The following is a 23,744-nucleotide window of genomic DNA, read 5'->3' as shown; positions in this document are numbered from 1 at the left end:
TGTTCGCCCTGGATGGTAGTCCTCTCCCCAGGATTCAGCGTGAGACGCTACCTTTAACCCTCACTGTTTCTGGTAATCATAGTGAAACCATTTCTTTTTTAATTTTTCGTTCACCTTTTACACCTGTTGTTTTGGGCCATCCCTGGCTAGTTTGTCATAATCCTTCCATTAATTGGTCTAGTAATTCTATCCTCTCCTGGAACGTCTCTTGTCATGTGAAATGTTTAATGTCTGCTATCCCTCCTGTTTCCTCTGTCTCTTCTTCACAGGAGGAGCCTGGTGATTTGACAGGGGTGCCGGAGGAATATCACGATCTGCGCACGGTGTTCAGTCGGTCCAGGGCCACCTCTCTTCCTCCACACCGGTCGTATGATTGTAGTATTGATCTCCTTCCGGGAACCACTCCCCCCCGGGGTAGACTATACTCTCTGTCGGCTCCCGAACGTAAGGCTCTCGAGGATTATTTGTCTGTAGCTCTTGACGCCGGTACCATAGTCCCCTCCTCCTCTCCCGCCGGAGCGGGGTTTTTTTTTGTCAAGAAGAAGGACGGGTCTCTGCGCCCCTGCATAGATTATCGAGGGCTGAATGACATAACAGTGAAGAATCGTTATCCGCTTCCTCTTATGTCTTCAGCCTTCGAGATCCTGCAGGGAGCCAGGTTTTTCACTAAGTTGGACCTTCGTAACGCTTACCATCTCGTGCGCATCAGGGAGGGGGACGAGTGGAAGACGGCGTTTAACACTCCGTTAGGGCACTTTGAATACCGGGTTCTTCCTTTCGGCCTCGCTAACGCTCCAGCTGTCTTTCAGGCATTAGTCAATGATGTCCTGAGAGACATGCTGAACATCTTTGTTTTCGTTTACCTTGACGATATCCTGATTTTTTCACCGTCACTCCAGATTCATGTTCAGCACGTTCGACGTGTCCTCCAGCGCCTTTTAGAGAATTGTCTTTTTGTGAAGGCTGAGAAGTGCACTTTTCATGCCTCCTCCGTCACATTTCTCGGTTCTGTTATTTCCGCTGAAGGCATTAAGATGGATCCCGCTAAGGTCCAAGCTGTCATTGATTGGCCCGTCCCTAAGTCACGCGTCGAGCTGCAGCGCTTTCTCGGCTTCGCGAACTTCTATCGTCGTTTCATCCGTAATTTCGGTCAGGTGGCAGCTCCTCTCACAGCCCTTACTTCTGTCAAGACGTGCTTTAAGTGGTCCGTTTCCGCCCAGGGAGCTTTTGATCTCCTCAAGAATCGTTTTACATCCGCTCCTATCCTTGTTACACCTGACGTCTCTAGACAGTTCGTTGTCGAGGTTGACGCGTCAGAGGTGGGAGTGGGAGCCATCCTTTCTCAGCGCTCCCTCTCTGACGACAAGGTCCACCCATGCGCGTATTTTTCTCATCGCCTGTCGCCGTCGGAACGTAACTATGATGTGGGTAACCGCGAACTGCTCGCCATCCGGTTAGCCCTAGGCGAATGGCGACAGTGGTTGGAGGGGGCGACCGTTCCTTTTGTCGTTTGGACTGACCATAGGAACCTTGAGTACATCCGTTCTGCCAAACGACTTAATGCGCGTCAGGCGCGTTGGGCGCTGTTTTTCGCTCGTTTCGAGTTCGTGATTTCTTATCGTCCGGGCTCTAAGAACACCAAGCCTGATGCTTTGTCTCGTCTCTTCAGTTCTTCAGTAGCCTCCACTGACCCCGAGGGGATTCTCCCTGAGGGGCGTGTTGTCGGGTTGACTGTCTGGGGAATTGAGAGGCAGGTAAAGCAAGCACTCACTCAAACTCCGTCGCCGCGCGCTTGTCCTAGGAACCTTCTTTTCGTTCCCGTTCCTACTCGTCTGGCCGTTCTTCAGTGGGCTCACTCTGCCAAGTTAGCCGGCCACCCTGGCGTTCGGGGTACGCTTGCTTCCATTCGCCAGCGTTTCTGGTGGCCCACCCGGGAGCATGACACGCGTCGTTTCGTGGCTGCTTGTTCGGTCTGCGCGCAGACTAAGTCCGGTAACTCTCCTCCTGCCGGCCGTCTCAGGCCGCTTCCTATTCCCTCTCGACCGTGGTCTCACATCGCCTTAGATTTTGTCACCGGACTGCCTTCGTCAGCGGGGAAGACTGTTATTCTTACGGTTGTCGATAGGTTCTCTAAGGCGGCTCATTTCATTCCCCTTGCTAAGCTTCCTTCTGCTAAAGAGACGGCACAAATCATAATCGAGAATGTTTTCAGAATTCATGGCCTTCCGTCAGACGTCGTTTCGGACAGAGGTCCGCAATTCACGTCTCAATTTTGGAGGGAGTTTTGCCGTTTGATTGGGGCTTCCGTCAGTCTCTCTTCCGGCTTTCACCCCCAGTCTAACGGTCAAGCAGAACGGGCCAATCAGACTATTGGTCGCATCTTACGCAGTCTTTCTTTTCGCAACCCTGCGTCTTGGTCAGAACAGCTCCCCTGGGCAGAATACGCCCACAACTCGCTTCCTTCGTCTGCGACCGGGCTATCTCCTTTTCAGAGTAGCCTCGGGTACCAGCCTCCGTTGTTCTCATCTCAGTTCGCCGAGTCCAGCGTCCCCTCCGCTCAGGCTTTTGTCCAACGTTGCGAGCGCACCTGGAAGAGGGTCAGGTCTGCACTTTGCCGTTATAGGGCACAGACTGTGAGAGCTGCTAATAAGCGTAGAACTAAGAGCCCTAGATATTGTCGCGGTCAGAGAGTTTGGCTCTCCACTCAGAACCTTCCCCTTAAGACGGCTTCTCGCAAGTTGACCCCGCGGTTCATTGGTCCATTCCGTATCTCTCAGGTCATTAATCCTGTCGCAGTGCGACTTCTTCTTCCGCGATATCTTCGTCGCGTCCACCCGGTCTTCCATGTCTCCTGTGTTAAGCCCGTTCTTCGCGCCCCCGCTCGTCTCCCCCCCCCCCCCCCCCATCCTTGTCGAGGGCGCACCTATCTACAGGGTCCGTAAAATCTTGGACATGCGTCCTCGGGGCCGTGGTCATCAGTACCTAGTTGACTGGGAGGGGTACGGTCCTGAGGAGAGGAGTTGGGTTCCCTCTCGGGACGTGCTGGACCGTGCGCTGATTGATGATTTCCTCCGTTGCCGCCAGGTTTCCTCCTCGAGTGCGCCAGGAGGCGCTCGGTGAGTGGGGGGGTACTGTCATGTACTGTCATGTTGTCTTGTCTCTGTCCTTTCCCTTCACCCTGTCTCCCTCTGCTGGTCGTGTTAGGTTACCTTTTCTCCCCCGCTTTCCCCCAGCTGTCCCTTGTCTCCTCTAACTACCCATTCACCCCGTTCCCCACCTGTTCCCTTTTTTCCCTCTGATTAGGTCCCAATATCTCTCTCTGTTTCTGCTCCTGTCCTTGTCGGATTCTTGTTTGTTTGTGTCATTCATGCCTGAACCAGACTGTCGTCATGTTTGCTGTAACCTTGTCCTGTCCTGTCGGAATCTGCCGGTCCATCTGAGCCTACCTATGTTTGGTAATTAAAGAAGCTCTGTTTAAGTTGATTCGCTTTTGGGTCCTCATTCACGCACCGTAACAATAATGGGAAGTCTTGGTTGACTTGGCAATGTATTACAAACTTTGTTGGCTCAGAGTTTCTCATGACATGTTTGTATGTTAGCACAGTTAATTTGCATAGCATTAGCCACAGAATATGATGTTTCTTCCACACTTCCTTGTATTTCTTCCACACTTCCTTGTGTTATCTTGAATGTTCAGGTTCTGCTTCACCGCTTGCTTTTAGAGACTTTATTTATGGAGTGGGGAGGAAGAGACAGGCACTCTTAGGATGATCCATCCATTATTTTGGTTTCATCCAACTATGCCCGCAGGTACGGCTAATCTATTAGCCTCCTGTTCTCTGCTCTCTGAGTGTTGAGTGCTCTGCGCACAATGGCGCTTTGTAGTCACCGAACAAAACCCGTGACTCATTGAAAGAACCCATCAGGGGACTATAGTTGCTCAGCCATGTGAATCGCCTGCAACTCTCTCTCCATAGCCTGTTCAAGAAGTACAAATACTACTTATTGAAGAGTGATAAAAACAATGTAGTCAACAATGTACACGTTTAATTAGATGTACAGCCCTGCATTTGGAAAATCTCTTAAGGTGGGCTATATATGCACTCCCATGCAAGTTCTCTCGCACACATACCCAGCCACTCACAAACACTCAAAGACACACACTCAGTCAAACTTCGCATCATATAGCATTACATCTTGGAGCCAATATTAAACATAGGAAATCCTTAAACTGTTGATTTAGTAACACTCCACATGTCACCCCAGCACCTCTGTTCAATACGTACAGTCAAATAAGTTTCTATTCCAGCACACATCTGCACATGCTAATTAATTACTACATTATCTGTAGCTAGAGCATTATGTTAGTGTCTCATTTACACCTGCATGTACAGGTCACTGCCAAAGTAAAGGAAACACCAACATAAAGCATCTTAAAAAGGGGGTTGGGCCACTACAAGCCGCCAGAACAACCTCAATGCACCTTGGCATAGATTCTAAATGTCTCTGGAATTCTATTGGAGGGGTTCAACACCATTCTTCCACAAGAAACACACACACACACACACACACACACACACACACACACACACACACACCAGAAACACTACACACACACACACACACACACACACACACACACACCCTTTAAACCTCTTATTCTCCTTTGAGACCCTGCATATCGGCATATTCAATCAAATGGAAAGATACTAAAAGTATATGGTTTTTAGTATGTTAAAAACCATGAATGGTGGGCATTTTTTGCATTTCACATGTACTATGGACATTGATATGCAACCCTCATATGCGAAACGCAATTCAAAATGCCATGGAGAGGCATAGTGTAACATGCCTTTTGATGAGCCCGCTGATAACCGTACATGATGAGAGAACAGATGCGGCACAACTGTTCAATTAACACTCCCATCCTCTGATACAGAGGAACACTGGAGGGAGCCTAGAGGCATCTGCTCAAGTGCAAGCATGGGACAAGAGAGACAGAAGAGAGAAGAGGGAGATCAGTGGGGAAGGAAAACAGAGGAAGGAGACAATAGATCGAAAGAAGACAGACAGACAGACAAGAGAGAGGATAAGGAGACAATAGACAAAGGGGGAAAAATGAGAAAAAAAGGATAATAGATGAAAGGGGAAGCAAAATCACTCTGTCGCATTGTACACGCACACGCACACACACACACACACGCACGCACACGCACACGCACGCACGGACGCACGCACACACACACACACACACACACACACACACACACAGACACACACACACACACACACACTGAGGCCTTGTGTCACGGGAGGCTTGTAGAAAAATGATTATTCAGGTTCTGAAGGCCAATGCAGACACATTTACTCACTGTGTCATGAAAAACATATTTCTGTCCAAGCCTGTAAAATATTCAAATTTTCCTAGCTTTCCCCCTCTCCATAAAAGTTGCTGTTGGAAGTGGTGGAAGTAATACCTGCCACAAACCATTAACTAATTAGATTTTAGTCATCAACTCTATTTTTGTAATCCATTTAGAACACCTTAGCTATTGACTAGTCCACCTGGGTAATAGTATGCTTTATGCTGTAAAACCTGATCATAAGGATAACATCCAATGGGCATTACTTAATGGTGCATTGTGTTGATGAGTAGCATCATTTGTTAGCTCTACTTCCCTCTCAAGTAAGAATGATTCCGAGTAAATTGATGACAATTTAAACTAAGCATGTCTCGTCGATTTCCTATTTCCCAAAGGCTGTTTTGGTTTGTGGTGCTGTGGCTCAAACTACAGACAGCGCCGCAAGTACCAGATAGCATATGCGCCGGCACTGCACCCACTTACAACGATCGCTGGATAGGGAGAGATAGGGAGAGGAGAAGCCAGTTGCGCGCGGTATACACGACTCTCGGGTGGTGAAAGTGTCAGTCGTCAAATAATCGGAGTCCACATATCCAACGGGGAGTTGCTTCATAGACGGTGCCTGGTTTATATTTTAATTTGGTCGTGTTTACCAGGTGTTTTACATTTTTTGGATAGGAACGTCTCTTAGGTTTCCAAGATGAACCAAACTGCCGGCGTTTCGCACCAATTGAAATACCAGTCTTCTGCGTCTTCGAAGGCTATGGCCAAGGTATGAACTTTATATCTCCAGGACATTGTATAATTTAAATGAGTTTGAAACATTATTGTTGCCCCATTTAAACTTGGGTTATTACGCTTGGGTCATTACGTAAAATAACAAGAAGTTCCATGTGAGCACCTCTATGCGCATAAGTAACTTTGTGGTGATGGAAAGCTTTGCGCAAAGAGACAAGAACTCTTTGGGCTGCCTTACATTATCATGTTGGATCATGTTTAGATGTGTGGCTATAAACATGACTTAGTTGATTCTCTGTTAGGTGTCTATTGTTGCTTTTAGGTGGGTTTCTGTTTGAGAAATGTTGCGGTACTACCACATAGATTAGGATATATGAAGATCCCTTTCACCAATGGCAGTATGTTGAATACTGTTCAGCATGTTCAACAATATGTTAAAGCCAAATGCACATATTTTATGGCATAAACAGCATTGTAGCGACAAACAATACTGCAGTACAACTATTTCAAATTCACATCACGTCGAGAGCGAAACATAAGAGGGGGGGTGTATATGCTTCCAAAGTCTTCCTTTGTAGAGTGCATATCGATTCCCAGCCACTTTGATAGAAATATAAAAATATGATGACATGTGGTGATCTTTTCGTTAAGCCACCAAAAAGGTTATTACAGTAAGGTGCCATATAAAGCTTAACAGATTGCTTAATGAGCATTAATGTATGTGATGACGTCTCGGGCAGCGTTTCCCAAACTCGGTCCTCGGGACCGCAAGGTGTGCACCTTTTAGTCTTTGCTTTAACACTACACAGCTGATTCAAATGGTTAAAGGTTAATAATTAGTCTATTATTTGAATCATCTGTGTAGTGCAAGGGCTAAAACTAAAACGTGCACCCCTTGGCGACTTTGTTTGGGAAATCTTGCGCAAGGGAATTTGGGCGACATCGACCTGTTAAGAGTAAGTCAATCAATGTTCATGAAGATGTGCTCTGCGTCTTTTGGCGACTGTTTGAGTAGGTCTCTCTCTCTTTCTCTCATAAGAATGCAAGTTAAGCAGAATAATATAGGTATATTATTTTCCGAATTAATTGTGCATTGTGTTACTCTAGCCTTCCATGGAAATGCCACATTTTGACTGTGTGAATAGATTAATTCATTCAATTCTTATTTCACCTCCTGTGCTATGTTGTAGTTTTTGGAGGAATGTACTTCATGGTGCTTGATATTTTATTGATGCCCCCCAAAAATGTGATACTGAAACTCCAAAGTGTCTCCATGCTTGCCTCTATCAGTAGGCTATTGTAACCATACACCACACAACCGCAGCCTGTCCCCGTTTTTTTTCATAATCTTGGTTGAAGGGGTAAGAATTTGTGTTGGTGTGCAGTAATATACATATTCTGGACTCTGACATGGCTCATTCTGATATTTCTTAATTTAATTGTTTTACTTTTTGCATTATGGTTGCATTGTTCTATATTGCTATATATTATTACTGCACTGTTTGAGCTAAAAACATCAGCATTTTGCTCCACATGCGATAACATTTGCAAATCTGTGTACCTGAGCAGTACACTTTGATTTGATTTTGATATGGTCTTCCACAGTGACTCAACAGTGTTATTGATTTTGGCACGGGTTCTCAATCCCTTTTCAACCTCAAACTCCTATGGGTCAAATTTTTGATGGAGGAAACTTTATAGATTTTTACTTCAAAATGTATGTATGCATATTTGGGAATGACATTCAAAATAGAAATGTGCATGCAGTTGATTTGTCATCGAGTTGGTGGATACATTACTCAATGACAGCCCTTCTCTCCACCTGCTTTGTTGAATATAGTTTGAAAGCTGAAAACAATTTTCCAGACATGCTGACAGGTGACTTGTCTTGGGCTGGCAAATGTAAACATGTTGCATCATGAAGTCTTATACATATAATCACACATCTTGGGTCTTATGTGACCCAATTCAGGAAACGAGGTGTATGTCGCAAGTCACCTCTTCACAGGAGAGCCGTTTGAACGTAAAAAATATTTCTTTATCAAAATGCTTTTTTTGACAGAAATGCCTTCTCGAACATGTGAACGTTCAGGTGTCTTAATAACAAACGTGCATGCCATGGGGCGGCAGGGTAGCCTAGTGTTGGACTAGTTACCGAAGTTCCAATACCCGAGCTGACAAGGTACGAATCTGTCGTTCTGCCCCTGAACAGGCAGTTAACCCACTGTTCCTAGGCCACCATTGAAAATAAGAATTTGTTCTTAACTGACTTGCCTAGTTAAGTAAAGGTAAAAAATAAAAAAAATGAATCTGTAAATACAAATAAAATGGTTAAATTAGGAGCCTAGTTTGGTTTAGCCACAGAAAAAGTAAGCAACCTTCTCACTGGCCATGATTGGCTGAGATAATGAGTGGGCTGGACATGCCGAGAGATAGGTCTGGATTGGTCTGCGGTGTAGCATCTTTTGTCTATAAAATGGCTGTTTGTGCATAGATAAACCTTTCTACTGCAGTTTTTTCGAAATATATAACGTTAGCCATGGAGAACTGCAAATATTGTTCCCCTGAATTTATCAGGTGCTATCAACAAAGGTCAGTGGGAAAAAGTTGTGATGGACTACTTTCTGGAAGACGATCGTGCCATGCCGACTCTCTCTGACACTGGAAATTAATCAAACAATGAGGAAATCCCTGATTTAGGTTACATTTTCATTGAATAAGACATTGTAGAGTCTTCTGATGACAGTGATGGGGAAGAAACGGCAAACAATAGTGTTGTCACGGAGATGTTAACCGAGTTTTGAAATCAGTGGAATATCTGGTAGAAGCAGAGTATGATAAGGAGATTAATAGAATTTTGGCATTTGATTGCAAATGCATAGGGAGTCAAAGAGAACACAGAAGGCTGTTGTGTAAAACATGTTTCCGGATTACATCTTCAAACTAAAGGCAACCATGGCATCCGTGACAGAGAGGGAGAAAGATCTGATGATTCTTATGGCATTGCACACGGCCAGTGTGAACCAGAGTGACTTGACACAACGAGCCAAACAAGCTGTGCAAACTAAAAGGAAACGACAAGACGTCTATTTATTAAAAAGGGTTGCAGTCTGCTGTGAAGCTTTCAACTATGTATACTGGTAAGAATCTAGATACAGTTTCAGATATTATACGTTTCTAATGTAGTTAGAAAGTTGTTTTCATTGCAAGTTAAAGCTTGCTGTTAGCTAGCCAGCTGAAGTTCGATGGCTGGCTTACTAGCTAACATTGAACCTATTTGGTGAACTTTAGCTAGCTATGACAATCGTTTTTTTCTATTTATAATTAAAGCTTGCTGTTAGCTAGCCAGCTGAGGTTAGATGGCTGGCTAGCTAACTAACATTACGTGTATGAACTGTATGTAGTGATGTTTAACTCAGAATGCCATGTCACATCTATTGTATAATATTGCTAAAATATTTGTATCTGGATTTTGTCTTTCAGCATCAATGGAATATCCTGACTCTCCTCCACCAGTCATACAAGAAGAATGGTCTAATTTATTTCATTTTTTATTTTACCTTTACTTAACTAGGCAAGTCAGTTAAGAACACATTTTTATTTTCAATGATGGCCTAGGAACAGTGGGATAACTGCCTGTTCAGGGGCAGAACAACAGATTTGTAATGCCTCCTATCAAAAATAAAGCTGGCCCAAGCAAGCACAGGTTACACCTGAAGCATGAGCACTTGCAGTGAGTGGTTAACTTCCTCAATAACTCTGCAGAGGACAATGCAATAGTATTATCAAATATTTTTTTCCTGGAAGTTGTCCTTATTGTAGGCCAGTTTTAGTCTTAATCTTTACTACACTACTCACTGTTTAGCACATGACCTCACATGTGAATCCTTAAAGAGATGGGTGGGGCTGGCTTAAAAGGATGTGAACAATGCTGAATGGGTGTGGACAAAGGAGAGCTCTCCAGTAGGTACCAAAACATTCAAAGGTCCTTTTCTAAAATGTGAGTTTACAAGTTTATCAATTTTCAAAGCAGAATTACTTTCCCATTGTTCCTCAAAAATGCAGTGTCTGATATACAATTTTTTGGCTCTGAGTCGCTAATTTTACCAATGTAAAAAACAAATTTTGCTACGTAAGACTGAATTCATGTGGTGTGTCACATATGCAGTGTCAAATATTTGACTCCAGATTGATATTAGAGAGATTTCAAACTAACCAAGTTGGTTTGACATTGCATGCTTCTTGTGGGTGTTGTGTTAGCCCTTAGCCCTGATTGCAGCGATACAACCTCTGCCATCAACAGTCCTTGTTATTCAATTACCTTGTTATTGTACAGGCCAAGCCTGCCTACATAAGTGCTCTTGTTAGCATTCTGCCATATACAGTGGGGAGAACAAGTATTTGATACACTGCCTATTTAGCAGGTTTTCCTACTTACAAAGCATGTAGAGGTCTGTGTATCATAGGTACACTTCAACCGTGATAGACAGAATCTAAAACAAAAATCAAGAAAATCACATTGTATGATTTTTAAGTAATTAATTTGCATTTTATTGCATGACATAAGTATTTGATCACCTACCAACCAGTAAGAATTCCGGCTCTCACAGACCTGTTAGTTTTTCTTTAAGAAGCCCTCCTGTTCTCCACTCATTACCTGTATTAACTGCACCTGTTTGAACCCGTTACCTGTATAAAAGACACCAGTCCACACACTCAATCAAAAAGACTCCAACCTCTCCACAATGGCCAAGACCAGGGAGCTGTTTAAGGACATCAGGGTTAAATCGTAGACCTGCACAAGGCTGGGATGGGCTACAGAACAATAGGCAAGCAGCTTGGTGAGAAGGCAACAACTGTTGGTGCAATTATTAGAAAATGGAAGAAGTTCAAGATGACGGTCAATCACCCTCAGTCTGGGGCTCCATGCAAGATCTCACCTCGTGGGGCATCAATGATCATGAGGAAGGTGAGGGATCAGCCCAGAACTACACGGCAGTACCTGGTCAATGACCTGAAGAGAGCTGAGACCACAGTCTCAAAGAAAACCATTAGTAACACACTACGCCGTCATGGATTAAAATTCTGCAGCGCATGCAAACAAAGGTTTCTGTACCAAATATTAAGTTCTGCTTTTCTGATGTATCAAATACTTATGTCATGCAATAAAATGCAAATTAATTACTTAAAAATCATACAATGTGATTTTCTGGATTTTTGTCAGTTGAAGTGTACCTATGATAAAAATTACAGACCTCTACAGCCTTTGTAAGTAGGAAAACCTGCAAAATTGGCAGTGTATCAAATACTTGTTCTCCCCACTGTACAGGACCACATCAGCCAAACATGGTCTAGGGCCATTCAAATAATTCTGTACGTACCCATTTAGTATATGTTACGTTAGATAACATTATGAATGGAATAGCAGTCAATAGCAGGACATATAGTATCGTACGTTTTACCTGGTCATACAATACATTTATACGTCTTTCTCTGAGACCAGGTTGCTTGTTGCATAGTAACTACAAAATAAAATTATGGGCAGAAGTTACTTTGGTGGTTAGGAGAACTAACAACAAAAGTTAGGATAATTTACATGAAAGGTTAGATGACATAGGTTAGGTGAATTAGCTTAAGTTTAGAATAAGGGTTAGAGGGCCTCCCGGGTGGGGCAGTGGTCTAGGGCACTGCATTGCAGCAGAGACCCTGGGTTCGCGCCCAGGCTCTGTCGCAGCGACGCACAATTGGCCTAGCGTCGTCCGGGTTAGGGAGGGTTTGGCCGGTAGGGATATCCTTGTCTCATCATGCACCAGCGACTCCCGTGGCGGGCCGGGCGCAGTGCGCACTAACCAAGGTAGCCAGGTGCACGGTGTTTCCTCCGATGCATTGGTGTGGCTGGCTTCCGGGCTGTGTTAAGGAGCAGTGCGGCTTGGTTGGGTTGTGTTTTGGAGGATGCATGGCATTCCATCTTTGTCTCTCTCGAGCCCGTACGAGGGAGTTGTAGCGATGAGACAAGATAGTAATTACTAACAATTGGATACCACGAAATTGGGGAGAAAAGGGGTTAGCTAAAATCATTCATTTTAAAATGAAAAAAAAAAAAAGAATAAGAATAAGTGTAAGAATAAGTGTACCTAAAATGCTACAGTTGTCCCTGATGCAACTTGAACAAGCAACACAGTCGGTCGCTGATTATACCCAACCTAATTGTTGGAGGATACCCGGAATCAGGAGAGAATAAGCAGGAAATCCGGAATCCTCCAACCAGGATTTGAGGAAAACATGGGAAATTTTAAACCATGTTGCGCCTCAGTCACTAAGACTCGGCAGTACTGGGACAGCAGTATGGTGCTGAAATAGGAAAGAACACTAGGCTGGCTGATTTATGTAACCTATCCTTTGTTCTTGAGAGGAAAGCTCAGGAGCATACTTGAAACCTGAATGGCAGTGAGACACTCCAAGACAAAAGGATCTCCACGGGATCTTTAATGTTGATGTATTGAAATATTACAATTATTGACAGTGAAAGACCCAACACCTCACGTATTGTGGGCTACTTTCCTTCAGAAAATACTGTTATGTTTAGAACGCTAGAGTACAAATTGTGCTTGGTTCAAATTGAGGGCACAGCAGTATTTCAAACTCCAGACAACATAACAGCATGTAACACTATTAACTATTCCGTCATCTCATGCGAACCTGTCCTGGATCCTGTATTAGATCCTTAAACAAGAGGAACCAATTTACCATACTTTTCAACACAGTTGGATAAATCTTTAGGCCACCTCCGTGTCAAACAAAAGCTTATCTCTGTCCCAGTGCGTGACCTCCCCCTGTCAGTGTTTTGGATCTTAACCAGACTCGTTGATACTCTTAATTGCTCACATTCTATTTCTCTTTATATACACAATCCAATGAAGAAGAGGCAGCAGATTTTTTGTGGGCTTTAACTTTGAGGCTCCTGTAGGCATCTGCATTTCCCATAATCTGGTGCTTAAAAGTGACAGGTCCATCCAAGCACAGATAGGGAGATAAACTAAACCGGCCCCATCAGAAAGCAGGAAGCAAAGCAGTGGCCTAGCGCAGCTTTGCGGGGCCCCCGCCTGGTCAGAAAAATGTAATAGCTAATCTCATGCTATTTTACACATTTTGTTGTGAGGCTGAGAAAAAATGTTGCTGTTTTAGAGCTCAGAGGTCCTTGAAAGAGGGGACAATGTCAACCTTTTTGGGGCATTTCCAGGCATAGAGCCAAAATGGAAATTAATGATATTGAAAGTATTTAGAAAATTCCCCAAACAAATATTTCCCCTTAGAAAATTCCCCTAAAAGTACATTTTAAGCTCAAATAATGCAATATATATTTTTTTACTATAATTTTAAAAAAATCCTACAATTTTGCCATGAGGCTGAGAGAACATGTTGCAGTTTTAAAGCTAATTTCCTGTAATTCTTGTGTGGGGGGGCGGATGTCAGTAAAGCCAAGGCTTTAGAGGCTGTAGTTGTCTGGGATAACCAGCCGCCTTACTGATAAGGTGATAAAAGTGCAATATTATTGTACAATAGCAGGGCTGGCTGTCATATAGGCATAGGTGGGGTGCTATGATGGATTTACATCCCCTTCCCACTAAAGGGTGTCTTAGCTGTCTTATAAAAGTGTTGTTATTGAGAACTGCTCACATTCTTACCATTGTCTCTTTATGATGACACGTGTGAGTGAGTGTGATTGTATCAGACCTTCTGGACCCCTCACCCTGTTACATTGCACTCTATGCAGAACTGAAGATTGTTTTGGGCTGATTTTGCTTTAAGAATCAGATAAATAAGTCCACTCACACATAGTTGGAGAAATTTGGGTGAGTATTGCTATCCCCCTCCCCCAGGGCCCAATACAGCAATCACAGCCACTTACAAACTGAGAAACTGAGAGAAAGCAATCACAATTGTCATGTACAAAATTCACTTGCAAAGTTCAATAACTCAAACCTCAGATATTCACTGTTTGAGAGAAAGCAATTTTGAGTTAGAGAGCTTTTGGGGAAAGTAATTGCATATCAGAGAAACCAATATTTATATATTACTAATTGAGTTTACACAGTGGGGTAAAACTAATCTCAGAAGTTCATCAATTAGTAATCATGATCATTAAATCATTATAAACGACGGCACTTATTTATTCACAATTAAAAAGAGCACAGTGAGAGAGAAACATATGACAGGCACACATTTCTGTAGTGAATTTGCGGTGAACTTAATTTTACCGTGTGGAAATATAGCACATCATAACATAACACCATTAGATATGACAAAACCAAAGTGATAGGCCTAACTGTTTCATATTTCGCAGTATGGGGATGATGCAGACGTGTGATGATATGAAGTTGTAGTGAAGGCTGGATGATGAAGGGTCGCAGTGAGGGGAAGTAGGGGTTAATGGACCCTATAATGGAGGAGTGATGGAGGCCAGTAACTGAATAATGGGCTGATAGGATTGTGGAAGACAGACTGAGGGTTGTGATGGAGAAAATAGAGACGGTGAGACTGGAGTGAAGAGGGAGGAATGTGGGTTTTCATGGTGGAAGGATGTGAAGATTGAAGAAGAATAATGAGTGAAGTTGAATCGACTGTGGTGACCCCCAGTGCGCAAAACTGGTTGCACTGACGATATTGTGATGTCTTTTATGACATCATGGTTAGGTTGTACACTGGTTGTATAAGGACCTTTTGTGAATGTATTTTTTGCAACCAGAAAATACGTTTTAACCTGGTTGTCTTAACCAAAATATCAAGTCCAATTGTATTGGCCACATACACATGGTTAGCAGATGTTAATGCGAGTGTAGCGAAATACTTGTGCTTCTAGTACTTACAGTGCAGTAATATCTAACAAGTAATCTAACAATTCCCCAACAACTACCTAATACACACAAATCTAAAGGGGTGAATGAGAATATGTACATATAAGTATATGGATATATGGATGAGCGATGGCCGAGCAGCAAAGGCAAGGTGCAATAGATAGTATAAAATACAGTATATACGTACATGTGATACGAGTAATTTAAGATGTGTAAACATTATTAAAGTGGCATTGTTTAATGTGACTAGTGATCCATTTATTAAAGTGGCCAGTGATTTGGTCTCAATATAGGCAGCAGCCTCTCTGAGTTAGAGATTGCTGTTTAGAAGCTGTGATACAGCCTGACAGGATGCTCTCGATTGTGCATCTGTAAAAGTTTGTCAGGGTTTTGGGTGACAAGCCACATTTATTCAGCCTCCTGAGATTGAAGAGGCGCTGTTGCACCTTTTTCACCACATTGTCTGTGTGGGTGGACCATTTCAGTTTGTCTGTGATGTGTACGCCGGGGATCTTAAAACTTTCCACCTTCTCCACCACTGTCCCTTCGATGTGGATATGGGGGCGCTCCCTCTCCTGTTTCCTGAAGTCCACGATCATCTCCTTTGTTTTGTTGACGTTGAGTGAGAGGTTGTTTTCCTGACACCACACTCTGAGTGCCCTCACCTCCTCCCTGTAGGCTATCTCGTCGTTGTTGGTAATCAAGCCCACTACTGTTGTGTCATCTGCAAACTTGATGATTGAGTTGGAGGCGTGCATGGTCACGCAGCCGTGGGTGAACAGGGAGTTTCAGGAGGGGGCTGAGCACGCACCCTTGTTTGGGCCCCCAGTGTTGAGGGTCAGTGAACTAGAGATGTTGTTTCCTACCTTCAACACCTGGGGGTGGCCCGTTAGAAAGTCCAGGACACAATTGCACAGGGCGGTGTTGAGACCCCGGGCCTCCAGCTTGATGATGAGCTTGGAGGGTACTGTGATGTTGAATGCTGAGCTGTAGTCAATGAACAGCAGTCTTACATAGGTATTAATGATGTCTTTCCCATGATATCTTGATCTCGTCATGAAAAATATGTCTTTACATGGTTTAAACCAGAATTTTTTGCCGGGATGTTAGTGTTGGTAGTATAATTGCAGTGTTTGGTAGTATTCTGTGACATTAGGATATTTCAAATGCTACAATCCTTGAAACATGGATGAACATCCTGTTCTGACACTTTCCAACACAAGAACTGAATCTGTTAAGAGTGCTTTGAGATTTGCTGCCCCAACATCTTGAAACACCTTTCAGAAAGTCTTAAAACTATATTTTATTCAGATTGATCATTTGAAATAATTCATTGGAGGGCAGCTGACCAAAGATAGCATAATCTATGTTCTGCACTTTGCACTGTTTTAACTCCCATTCATTGATATGTTCTAATGTGTCTATTGTGTAATTATAATATGTTTGCTGCTCTCTTGGACAAGAGATGTATATCTCAATGTGACTTCTCTGGTTAAATAAAGGATCAAAAAAAGTACATACAGTTGAAGTCGGAAGTTCATCAAAACTCATTTTTCAACCACTCCACAAATTTCTTGCTAACACACTATAGTTTTGGCAAGTTGGTTTGGACATCTACTTTGTGCATGACACAAGTAATTTTTCTAACAATTGTTTACAGACAGATTATTTCACTTATAATTCACTGTATCACAATCCCAGTGGGTCAGAAGTTTACATACACTAAGTTGACTGCCTATAAACAGCTTGGAAAATTCCAGAAAATGATGTCATAGCTTTAGAAGCTTCTGATAGGCCAATTGACATCATTTGAGTTAATTGGAGGTGTACCTGTGAATGTATTTCAAGGCCTACCTTCAAACTCAGTGCCTCTTAACTACATCATAGGAAAATCCAAAGAAATCAGCCAAGACCTCAGAAAAAAAATTGTAGACCTCCACAAGTCTGGTTCATCCTTCAGAGCAATTTCTAAGTGCCTGAAGGTACCACGTTCATCTGTACAAACAACAGTACGCAAGTATAAACACCATGGGACCACGCAGCCATCATACCGCTCAGGAAGGAGACAAGTTCTGTCTCCTAGAGATGAACGTACTTTGGTGCGAAAGTGAAATCAATCCCAGAACAACAGCAAAGGACCTTGTGGAGATGCTGGAGAAAACAGGTACACAAGTATCTATATCCACAGTAAAACGAGCCCTATATCAACATAACCTGAAAGGCCTCTCAGCAAGGAAGAAGCCACTGCTCCAAAACCGCCATAAAAAAGCCAGTCTACGGTTTGCAACTGCACATGGTGGCAAAGATCGTACTTTTTGGAGAAATGTCCTCTGGTCTGATGAAATAAAAATGGAACTGTTTGGCCATTAATGACCATTGTTATGTTTGGAGGAAAAAGGGGTAGGCTTGCAAGCCGAAGATCACCATACTACCTGTGAAGCACTGGGGTGGCAGCATAATGTTTTGGGGGGGCTTTGATGTAGGAGGGACTGATAGATCGCATCAAATAGATGGCATCATGAGAGAGGGAAATGATGTGGATATATTGAAGCAACATCTCAAGACATCAGTCAGGAAGTTAAAGCTTGGTCGCAAATGGGTTTTCCAAACGGACAGTGACCCCAAGCATACTTCCAAAGTTGTGGCAAAATGGCTTAAGGAGAACAAAGTCAAGGTATTGGAGAGGCCATCACAAAGCCCTGACCTCAATCCTATAGAAAATTTGTGGGCAGAACTGAAAAAGCGTGTGTGAGCAAGGAGGCCTACACACCTGACTCAGTTACACCAGCTCTGTCAAGACGAATGGGACAAAATTAACCCAACTTATTGTGGGAAGCTTGTGGAAGGCTACCCAAAACGTTTGACCCAAGTTAAAGAATTTAAAGGCAATGCTACCAAATACGAATTGAGTGTATGTAAACTTCTGACCCACTGGAAATGTGATGAAAGAAATAAAAGCTGAAATAAATCATTCTCTCTACTATTGTTCTGACATTTCACATTCTTAAAATGAAATGGTGATCCTAACTGACCTAAGACAGGGAATTTTTACTAGAATTTAGTGTCAGGAATTGTGAAAAACTGAGTTTAAATCTATTTGGCTCAGGTGTATGTAAACTTCTGACTTCAACAATACATTCTTGCCTATGGGCAATTCCATCATAATGTAATTACGCTGAGACGCTATTATTTATTTTTTAAAGTTTATTCTTTTACCAAACATTCTATCGGCCCAGTTTTTCCAGTAAATGTGTTTTTGTAAAATGTTCTGGGCAAATTGTTAAATAGGTCTTGTGCATAGTTGGTTTGTGGTTTGGCTTGTTTTGAAATCAATAGTTTTATTTGGTATACATTTTAAAGTAGGAAAATCTGAGTATGAGTGTAATTCCTTTATCATGGAATTGCCCCTATATAACACCTGATTTTTCTCTAACCCACAATAATCACCCAAAGCACCTTGGATTTTGAATTTCAGGGACATTTCAAAACCTCTCAATATACCTTCTACCTTCATCCCTGCAGTCTTCTCCCCCAGTCCCAAACAACAGCAGTGGTGGGTTAATGGAGCTTTGAGGCGCATCTAGTGCATTCTCTCCCCAATCCCCTAGATCTATCAAATACATTTTCCCGAAAAAGCTACCGGTAACTGGCGCTTTGCAGGCTTCTCGTCAGCCATCCTCATTGTGTGATAGATTGCTTGAATGTGCCTCAAAAGAACAACTGCATCACCTTGCCAGTCTGTGACTCTGTAAATTATAGCCGGCATGCCAACTGATCTGAATATATTCTCTGCCTGCAATGCATCTCTCATTCTTTCTCATACTCTCTATTCACTGAGGAATGGGTGATTAACATGTCACTAATTTGTTGTTTTGTTGAGAAATATCTGTCATTCATTTGCATGTCAAAGCCTTTTCCCAAGAGGTGGCTTATTTGTCCCTATATCAAGGATTACGCCTTAACCAATACTCCTTATAAAAAAGCAACACGTCAGAATCTAACATACCATCACCAACTACTGTATAGACCAGAAATGAATCATTATTTGGTTCTCACAGAAGATACTAATGACTTGAACCCTGAGGCTTCATATTCTTCATATTCCTGAAGTACATTATAGCCCCGGAACAGAACTGACCATCCCTTTGGTTCAACTAGCTTTTAGAGCCTGCGGCAAAATGGACTGATGTGAATGTATCATGAGTTTGTAATAGGGGACATTGGGGGCTGCACTGAGGCTTGAGGTGTGATTAAAAGTTATTTAAGCTTTTGACAGTTGTGCTGAGAGTTCTGTAGACCATTAGTTCTTAATATGACACAAGTATAAAAGAGGGCAGGAAAGATTAATTGAACAAATACAGTATATGACTTTACTTTGTAAAGCCTCCTCTTTAAAATATTTACAACAATAAGTTGTAATACATCTGGTACATTTTTTTTAATCTGTTTGGATCTTTACCAAGCCATCTTTGAAGATATTTTTATACTCCATTTATACAACATTTTTCGATCCATTTGAAGTGGACATACTTTACAGATATCACTCTGATACTTTGATATGCTTGCTTTGATATGCTTTTCTTGCTGATCTCACTTGCTATGGTGTCTTTGGAGACTGTCAACCATGATATGATGACATACAGTGGCAAGAAATTGCATATGAACCCTTTGGAATTACCTGGATTTCATGCATAAATTGGTTATACAATTTGATCTGATCTTCACTTAAGTCACAACAATAGACAAACACAGTCTGCTTAATCTAAAAACATACAAACAATTATAAGTCTTTATTGAACATGCTGTGTAAACATTCACAGTGTAGGGTGGGAAAAGTATGTGAACCCTTGGATTTTATAATCGGTTGACCCTCCTTTGGCAGCAATAACCTCAACCAAATGTTTTCTGTAGTTGCGGATCAGACCTGCACAACGGTCAGGAGGAATTTTGGACCAATCCTCTTTACAAAACTGTTTCAGTTCAGCAATATTCTTGGGATGTCTGGTGTAAACCACTCTCGAGGTCATGACACAGCATCTCAATCTGGTTGAGGTCAGGACTCTGACTGGGCCACTCCAGAATGTGTATTTTCTTCTGTTGAAGCCATTCTGTTGTTGATTTACTTCTGTGTTTTGGGTCATTATCCTGAGGCATCACCCAACTTCTGCTGAGATCAAGTTGGAGGACAGATAGCATTCTGTGCTCTGCTCTTGCAGTCATCTTTGCAGGATGGCCACTCCTAGGGAGAGTAGCAAAAGTGCTGAACTTTCTCCATTGGTAGACAATTTCTCTTACCGTGGACTGATGAACATCAATGCTTTTAGAGATACTTGTGTAACCCTTTCCAGCTTTATGCAAGTCAACAATTCTTAATCTTATGTCTTCTGAGATCTCTTTTGTTTGGGGCATGGTTCACATCAGGCAATGCTTCATGTGAATAGAAAACTCACATTTTGTGAGTTTTTGTACTTTGCAGGGCAGCTCTAACCAACATCTCCAATCTTGTCTCATTTATTGGACTCCAGGTTAGCTGACTTTTGGGGAAGTTAATCGCCTAGGGGTTCCCATACTATTTCCAACCTACACTGTTAATGTTTCAATGGTGTATTCAAAATAGACAAGAAAAATACAATAATTTGTGTTTTATTAGTTTAAGCACACTGTGCTTGCTTGTCTATTGTTGCAACTTAGAGGAAGATCAGATAAAAATGTTTGACAAACGATTTAGAAATCCAGGTAATTCCAAAGGGTTCACATACTTTTTCTTGCAACTGTATATTGCAGGCCATTTAGGCTGTTTTGTTATTTAAATAACATGTTGACTTAAACACATGTTTGACAAAATTTGCAATAACAGTTTATGATAAATTATTGTATGTCTTCAAGACCCTAATTATTTTGTCAGCCTAAATTTAAAATTGATTAAATAAATACTTTTTTCACTCTCCTACACACAATACCCCATAATCAAAGTGGAATTATTTGTTTTTCGAAATGCTTACAAATTAATAAAGAAATGTAAAGATGAAATGTCTTTAGTCAATAAGCAACCAACCCTTTTGTTATGGCAAATCTAAATAAGATCAGGTGTAAAAATGTACTTAACAAGCTTGATGCAGTCATTGCGTTCTATGAATTAGGGACTTAACAGCTTAACATTTTACTACTTTAATACACATACTGTATAAGAGAATTTGTCCCAATAATTTTGCTCCTCTAAATGGGGGACTATGTACAAAATGTGCTGTAATTTCAAAACGGTTCACTCGATATGAATGAGAATACCCTCAAATTAAAGATGGCAACACTATATAACCTCATAGTCATTGTTTGATCCCTTCATCCCTGCAGTCTACTCCCCCAGTCCCAAACAACAGCAGTGGTGGGTTAAAGGAGCTTTGAGGCGCATCTAGTGCATTCTCTCCCCAATCCCCTAGATCTATCAAATACATTTTCCCGAAAAAGATACCGGTAACTGGCGCTTTGCAGGCTTCTCGTCAGCCATCCTCATTGTGTGATAGATTGCAGGAATTACCTGGATTTCCAATCTTTTGAAGTATAGAGCCAAAAGAAGAATATATGCTTCACTGTCCCAATAATTACAGAGGGCACAGTACCTTTTGAGCATGGTGAAGTTATTAATTACACTTTGGATGGTGTACCAATACACCCAGTCACTAGAAATATATAGGTGTCCTTTCTAACTCAGTTGCTGGAGAGGAAGGAAACCCCTCATGAGACCAATGGTGACATTAAAACAGTTACTAGGATAGGAGATAACTGAGGATGGATCACCAACATTGTAGTTACTCAAAATCAAATCAAATCATAGTTTATTTGTCACGTGCGCCGAATACAACAGGAGACCTTACAGTGAAATGCAAACTTACAGGCTTACTTACCACAATACAATACTAACCTAATTAAGAGTGAAAAGAAGGAAGCCTGTAAAGAATAAAAATACTAAAAAAAAGCATCCTGTTTGCTACAAGACACTGAAGTAATAGTGCAAAAAATGTGGCAAAGCAATTCACTTTTTTTCCTGATTACAATTATGTTATGTTTGGGGCAAATCCAACACAACACATTACCTCTCTCTATATTTTCAAGCAGGCAAAATTCTATAGTAACACCTGGGTCAGTCTGCTTTCCACCAGACACTGGGGTAAGAATGGTCGAGGTACAGTTTTACATCTACTTGAAAATCTATGGCATGACCTGAAAATGGTTTTCAAGCAATGATCCACAACCAATTTGACAGAGCTTGAAGAATGTTGAAAATAATAATGGGACAATGTTGCACAATTCAGGTGTGGAAAGATCTTAAAGACTGACCCAAAAAGACACAGCTGTAATTGCTGCTAAAAGTGATTTTAACATGTGTTGACTGAGTTCTAATCCAGATACATTACTGTTTTATTTGATAGATTTTTGTTAGATGTTAGACTTTTTCTTCCACTTTGGCAGTGGAAGTATTTTGTGTGGATTGATGACAAAAGATGATAATTAAATTCATTTTAATCCTACTTTGTAACACAACCAAATGTGGAAGATGTCAAGGTGTGTGAATACTTGTGTGTATCTTGTATTTTGTCCTATGTTGGATGTTGGATGCCACAGCATTGTTTGCTGTGTGATGTCATACGCAGACATGACCCTGAAATGTCATCCAGCAAGGGAGTACTGCAAATGGCAGATGCGCACACACACACACACACACACACACACACACACACACACACACACACACACACACACACACACACAAATGATACCATGCATTTATAATCAATAATTCACTAGTTCTTAGATGAGTTATGATCAAATGCAAACAAAATGAAGATGGAGGACAATCCATAAAGTTCTGTGCTGAAACAAGCTCTGGCAAAAAAAGTACCTCAATGTTTTTCTATGCAAAAAGTTTGTGTTTGCAGTTTTTTTTTTACAAAAAACACATCGCATTTTCACATGTATACATTTTTTCCCTTTTCACACCTCCTTTTCACATGTGAGAAAAACATATTTTCACCTCACCTAGTGTTAGGACTAGTTACTTGTAAAAGTTATATACTACAAATTACTCATTATATTTAAGTATTGCATTACTTTACACTATTATGCATTATACTGTATCACTTTACATTACTTTCATGTAAAAAATCTCAATCTCACTTTGTTTGATTGTCGGGGGGAGCAAGGCGAGCCACGCACGTTTTATCAAAGATAGGCTATTTACTAACTCAGGTTTGATCACTAATTTCCCTTTTCATCTGTGGCGCTGTTTTCCTGTGCAAGTCTATGGGGTGCTTAATTATCATATAAAGTGCAGTTGGAAAGTATTCAGACCCCATCCCTTTTTCCACATTTTGTAACGTTACAGCCTTATTCTACAATTGATTAAATAAATAAAAATCCTCCTCAATCTACACACACTACACCATAATGACAAAGCGAAAACAGCTTTTTAGACATTTTTGCAAATGTAATAAAAATGTAAAAAACATTTTTTATTTACATAAGTATTCAGACCCTTTGCTTTGAGACTCGAAATTGAGCTCAGGTGTATCCTGTTTCCATTGCTCATCCTTGAGATGTTTCTACAACTTGATTGGAGTCCACCTGTGGTAAATTCAATTTATTGGACAAGAAGTGGCATCCATCATTCTTAGATGGAAGAAGTTTGGAACCACCAAGACTCTTCTTAGAGTTGGCCACCCGGGCAAACTCAGCAATTGGGTAGTGGGCTTTGGTCAGGGTAGGGCTTTGGTCAGGGTAGTGACCAAGAACC

At 41.7% G+C, this 23,744-nt stretch overlaps 1 protein-coding gene across 1 annotated transcript in view; it reads left to right on the top strand.

The window, feature by feature from the left end:
• The first annotated feature begins 5,619 nt into the window (after positions 1–5,619).
• The window catches only part of LOC110501587 (inactive dipeptidyl peptidase 10), a 313,751-nt gene continuing 295,626 nt past the window's right edge, over positions 5,620–23,744 (top strand). Inside the window, exon 1 of the mRNA XM_021579258.3 lies at positions 5,620–6,135. Coding sequence (XP_021434933.1) covers positions 6,064–6,135 — 72 coding nt within the window. The 5' untranslated portion in view covers positions 5,620–6,063. The remainder of the gene's footprint in view (positions 6,136–23,744) is intronic.

Source organism: Oncorhynchus mykiss, chromosome 22, assembly GCF_057628025.1.
Source record: "Oncorhynchus mykiss isolate SJ-2025 chromosome 22, ASM5762802v1, whole genome shotgun sequence".
Taxonomy (NCBI): domain Eukaryota; kingdom Metazoa; phylum Chordata; class Actinopteri; order Salmoniformes; family Salmonidae; genus Oncorhynchus; species Oncorhynchus mykiss.
This window is presented reverse-complemented; position numbering and strand designations above follow the sequence as displayed.